Source organism: Microcaecilia unicolor, chromosome 7 (assembly GCF_901765095.1).
Source record: "Microcaecilia unicolor chromosome 7, aMicUni1.1, whole genome shotgun sequence".
Classification (NCBI taxonomy): Eukaryota; Metazoa; Chordata; class Amphibia; order Gymnophiona; family Siphonopidae; genus Microcaecilia; species Microcaecilia unicolor.
The window spans coordinates 178902278-178908277 of NC_044037.1; the positions used below are offsets into that span (position 1 = coordinate 178902278).

The 6000-nt window shown below is 39.2% G+C and overlaps 1 protein-coding gene across 1 annotated transcript in view; it reads left to right on the plus strand.

Annotated features, from left to right (window-relative positions):
* The window catches only part of BZW1 (basic leucine zipper and W2 domains 1), a 124346-nt gene extending 120696 nt beyond the window's left edge, over positions 1-3650 (plus strand). Inside the window, exon 12 of the mRNA XM_030208793.1 lies at positions 1266-3650. Coding sequence (XP_030064653.1) covers positions 1266-1297 — 32 coding nt within the window. The 3' untranslated portion in view covers positions 1298-3650. The remainder of the gene's footprint in view (positions 1-1265) is intronic.
* Positions 3651-6000: the final 2350 nt, after the last annotated feature.

Genomic DNA, 6000 nt, shown 5'->3' on the forward strand with positions numbered 1-6000 from the left:
GCAGTATTCTCCGAGGACAGCAGGCTTCATATTCTCACAATCCCGCCCACCTCCTCTTGGAGTTCTTTGGGTTGAATTTTTTTTTGCTTTCATATTGAACTGAGGGATCCACGTTTTGTGCGACGGGCGGGAAGGCACTCACGCATGCGCGATAGAGTGCGGCTCACGCTTCACAAAGCTCTAACTTTTTACTGTGGCATAAATACCGGACCGGGCGACACAGATCAGCGTAGACCCACTTGTGAGAATATGAAGCCTGCTGTTTTGATGGAGGTTTTTGACCAATGAAAGCTAACTGGAGTCAGTTGGAAGATACTGAAAAATAGGGTTTCTGTGACATCTTAGGTCTTTTTTAGTCCATCTAGTTATCAGCCATTGTTAATGCAATAATGTCCTCTTTTTTTTTTTTATTACTTTTATAACTTTTAACAAATACATTAAACAAGGACTGCATTTGTTCCGGGCTTAAAAAAGATATCTAGTCCCACCATTTTTGATTAAACACTTGCATGGATAGGATAACAATGCAGTTGTTTCCTTGACTTAGTAAGTGGTGATTACAATTTTTTGTAAGTTCAAGGATATTTTTTCCTTGCACTGATTTGGGATTTCTTAGTTTAAATGCTGGCACTTAAATGAATAGTTGTGCCAGCTCAAAATCAGCACAGTATTGCAAGGCCAGTTCATGCACTGTGTAGCTTTTTTTTTTTTTTTTTTGTTACATTTGTACCCCGCGCTTTCCAACTCATGGCAGGCTCAATGCGGCTTACGTGGGGCAATGGAGGGTTAAGTGACTTGCCCAGAGTCACAAGGAGCTGCCTGTGCCTGAAGTGGGAATCAAACTCAGTTCCTCAGCTCCCCAGGATCAAGGTCCACCACCCTAACCACTAGGCCGCCACTCCACGCCTTGTTAAGGGGGTCTTTTACTAAAGCTTAGCAAGAGTTATCTGCAGCGGGGCCCATTTTATTCCTATGGACCCTGCTACAGGTTACTTGAGCTAAGCTTTAGTAAAAGGCCCCCTAAGAGCAATACACTGCAGGCCCCTTCTGGAAAAGGTCAGCTTTGCTGAAAGATCTACAGAAGCAGCATTCAGGGTATGAAAATCTCAGATGCTGTGGCAACCTGGAGCCTGAGAGTTAAGGCCTATCTTAAAGTAGATCAAAATGTATTAGTTGGAAAACATTTGCAATTTGGAAGTAAACCTTTAAACTTTTAATTTTTAGGAGGATATTTAATGTAGGTGCCTTTTTTTTATGTTTTACAGAATCAGAATCTGAAACCGAAGAGGGTGATTGAATTGTCAGTGTTCTCAGTAAGCAAACACAGGAGCTGTAGATAAAACTGTCATGTCTCATTGTGTGTCCTGGTTATTGCATCCTACCTCCTGTATCAAGCATGATATAAGGGCTTTCATGGCATTTTTGAGTTGGGGTTTTCTATATTGACAATGTCAGGTTTAATTTTAAAACCATGTTTAAGTACCACCAGGTCTCCAGATTGGAATCTACTATGTTACCTTAACATTTTTTTTGTTACCTTCTGCCTGTATTTTCTACTGTAATAATGTGGTTTGGGGCCTTTTCAAATGAACAATTTTATTCCTGGCTCTTTTTTTTTTTTTAAATATATATATAAAGCATTGTAATGATTTAGTGTAAAGTTATGGAAGCATGCAATTTTGTCTGCAGGAACATGACTTAAATCAAATTTTTTTTTAATGAGTTGAGGAGGACCACTTAAAATACTTAAACAGATTGTGTGGCAAACTCGTCTGTCATAATGGTTTTTTTTCTTACAGCAGTAGGTGGTGGTACTTTGATGTCTTTCCTAGGGATATTTGTCTACATTTGAAGCTCTCCTCCAGCTTTCCTAAAGATCACGTCTGCAGCTAAAGAATAATATGCATATATAGAAAGATTCTGGCCATATGTGCATGGCAGAAGAAATTAATGTCAAGTACCTGTTTTCCTGTTATGTTTGGGGCATCACAAGTGTTCCCACAAAGCAGGACTATGGCTGAAACACTACTGCTCTCTACCTTCCCAAAGCTGTTTGTGTTGTCTTCATTAGTTAATGATATGATCTTAATGAAGTAAGATTCTTGCAGACTGTGCAAGTTTCTACTATCCTGTATCAATATTAAATATGTAATTCAGGAACTTCTTACTGGGGACTGTATTTAAAATTCTTTAGACTGAGTGGATGCTATTATGCTAAAAAAAAAAATAATAATGCAGCTTGATACAATTTAAAGAATATGCTCTCATAAGTCAGAGCACCATACTTTTCTTGGCAAGTCAAAGACGAGTTCTTTTAGGCTTCTTGCCATTTTTATCTTATAAATGACTTAATATAATACTGAATTGCCATCAAGTAATGTTTGGTCCTTCTCTAAAAAGGCCTGATGTTTTCCTTGAACTCTTGGGAGTAAGGCCAAGGATTGGTGTTTTCAACTTTTATTTCCACACACAAAGGTACATAATCTGAACCAAAATTTTCTGTCATGCCAGAACTTTATGAATAAAATATCATTTGACTGTTAGAGTGAATGGCTATATTAGAATTCATAATGGGGATGTTATGTAGTTCTGGGTTTGCATATGTTGCCATGAGTAGTTATTTTTCTTACATTTTGGATATATCCACTCAAACCATGTATGTAATCACTCATGTTTGCTGTTTGTGTAGTAGAAAATGCTGCATGTTGCTTCTGCCATCCTTGGCCTTTCTCAAACTGCTACTTCAAAACCAGTATGTTTTTAAGGATGACTACTGCAGGTATTTGGGTGGGGGGGGGGGGTAGTCTTTTTTTTTTTTTTTTTTTCCCCTCTTAAGACTGTTTGTACACTGTAATTGTCTTCAGAGGCTGATTTATTTTTGGAAGTTGTATAAGTTCCCTTTTCATATTTTAATGCACTAATGAAGTGATAGGAACTGGGCTTTCAGTCCAAGTGTAGACATGACACTCCTGTAGTGACCACTGCTGCAGTACTTAGTGAATTACAATCGCCATTTAAAAAGTGCTGAATTTTATTTTTATTCTTCAAAATCAGTTCGCTATAGTAAATAATCACAGTGGTTTTTCAGACTTCTGCACACAGCCTTCCCTCCCTCCCCCACTAAAAAAAAAAGTAATGCTTAATTGCAGCAGTGTCCTGTAGTTACATTTAAATATAATACTTTGTACTCTCTGATTCATTGCCCCCCACCTGCCCTCAGTTTGAGAATCACTATTGTAACAGTGTCCATTGGTCAGTTTTTTTTTGGGGGGGGGGGGAGGGGGTTCTTTGTCACCGGTTATTTTTATATCTATTTCTGTACTTGCAACAGATTTGAGTGTGAGGAACAGTCCTGCTATATAAGGTAAACAATTACAACGTGAAAACGTACTATCTGAACGTAAACTTATACGGAGTACTGTAAAATGTGCCCTGAGAAGGATCATAGTTCATTCTTGCAATGCAGACCTTGATTAAATAAAGCACTTGAGGGGTCAAATATAACCAGTGTCCAGGAGTGTGGTATGCATTTGTTCCACATGGGAAGACATTTTTCATCCACAACTGTATGTTCCAATTTGTACTGTACAGTTATGTTCAGCTTCCTTACTTTGTAACTTCTGAGAACTTTTTAATAAAGTTTAAACTTACATAATTTGTTTTGCATGAAACTTAATAACAAGCTAGTTTTCACAAGTACTACATATTTGGGCACTTGACTTAACAGTTGAATAGTAATGCTTTTTATGATTCCTATATAGCATTGTTTTACCAGAGGCCTAATTGAGGATATGTGCAGGATATACTTTATTTGAATTTCACCATGATGGAAATTACCCTTTAGTGGATCCACTACATTTAGAGGGTAATACTATAAAGAAGATGCTATCATTTACATGTATGCTATCATTTACATGTGTAAATGCTGGCTACACACCTACATACTAGTCTGTAAGAACTACATGCATATCATCAATAGCATGTAGGAATAGATGGGTAGGCTCTGAGAATTCATGCATAACATAGTAATTCTGTCTCTCCCCTAATTGTGTGCACAGTAACACCAGATCTAGGGCTGCTGTAAGTGCTCATGCACATATCTGGTTACATTAGTACTCTATAAAAGAATGTAAGCACCCTATACATTCCTGATTATAAATGCACATGCTTCATGGGCTTTTGCAAACAGTCTGCATAATTGGTTTTGACAAGTGCCACTCCCAACCCAAGCCATGTCCACTTTCTACCCAAAACCCACTCCTCCTGTCCAGGTCCTTTTGAGGACATCACTGGAATAACATAAAGCCTCTGTAAACCCTACCTGTTTTGGTGATGTCAGAGGAATCATGTCCACGCCATGCCCCTTTTCCAAGATAATGGTGCCCATAAGTCACAGAACTTAAAATGGTGGTAACCATAGCATCACTTTCTGTGACATCAGAAATCCAAGATGGGGTAAGCATAGTGTTCCTTGTGACAGGAAATGGCTGTCATTGGACAACGCCCCCTACAGCTATGGAGTATGCAAAGTTTGGTTCCTTTTTATTTTTACAGTCGACCAAAAGCGGATGACTCTGCCTCCTGTTTGAGACTTTCATGGCTTGTTATCTCTCAATAGGAGTGTTGATGAACGAAAGGCATTTGACTGAGGGGGGGTTAAACCTTTTGTGTTCTTTCAGATCACAGCATTTCTGCTTTATTCAATTGTCTATTTTTAAGAACAGCATACTCACCTCTTCGTACTACCCCCTGCTCTGCCTACAGAAAAATTGTCTATTCACTTTGTCCCTTGGCCTCTTACAAACTCTTTCCCTAATGAAAGACATTTGCTTTTCATACACAATGTTTTACATGTTTTTCACGCTTCAGAAAAAAAAAATACATTTTACAATATTGCTGAAGGTGGTTGACTTTTTTTTTAAAGCCTCTCTGATGTCTTTTTTTCTTAAACAGACCCGTTTAAAATTTGTGCTGTCAGACAGATGTTTATAAAAGTGTCTTCAACAGCCTGACGTTTAAACAGACACTTTTGCAAGAGTATATCTATGCAGGAAGAAAAGTTCTTTGGTTTTTACTTACCTAAAAAGTATTTTAAAGGATGCTAGACATGCTGACACGTCATGCTGTCAGTAGCTTGATAGGGTGAGTGAACCTTTTTTTTTTTTTTTTCAAGCTCCCTCCCCCCCCCCGTAAAGCCTTCATCCATTTATTACAACTAAACCTATACCCCTCCCCTTTCTTTTACCTTTCTAATGACAAAAATACTGGTTACCATAACAACCCTAAAGATTCCTAAGGCCCCTCTCACCTCTGCAAAACCATTCTCTTCTCCCTTCTACAAAGCACTTGATATGTGTGCTGCTGTGTTTTGTTTTTTTCTAGCAAAAGTGCCAGTACTCAAATGCTAGGCCACCCTTCAGGAGTGAAGTGATCACTGAGGGACCCACCCCATAATAGCCAGGCCTCCGACAACCAGTCACAGAATCTATGATAAGGTAGATTTGGTGTGTAGAGCCTGAGCTTTCATTAAAATTTGGGGTCAATGGGTCAATTTTAACAGCCAACAGAAAAGGTGCCTGTACTCAGTACCCCCTCAAAAAAAAAAAAAAAAGCCCTGGCTGCTGTAGAACATGTCTGCTGCATGTCATTTACTGTGGAAGATGCAGCACACTTGTATTTGTGACTGGATAGTTTAAAAGTCAAAATCTGTTTCTTGGAGGGGGGGTGCTGTGCAGGGCCGTGCCTAGGGTCTGTGGCGCCCCCCTGCAGACTATCAGTTGGCGCGCCCCCCCCCCCCCCCCCCCCCCCGTCTAGCATAAAATGCAGTCGGTGCACCTCCACTTCGAGGCACCACCAGACAATGCGTAGCTCAATACTGCAAATTTGTGGACAGTCTCGGCTCGTTTCCCCAGATACTTGGAACAAATGGATTCCAAATACGTACAAATGTCTGAATCTACTCTATCACGCAAAAAAAAAAAGGTAATATAACTATTAAAT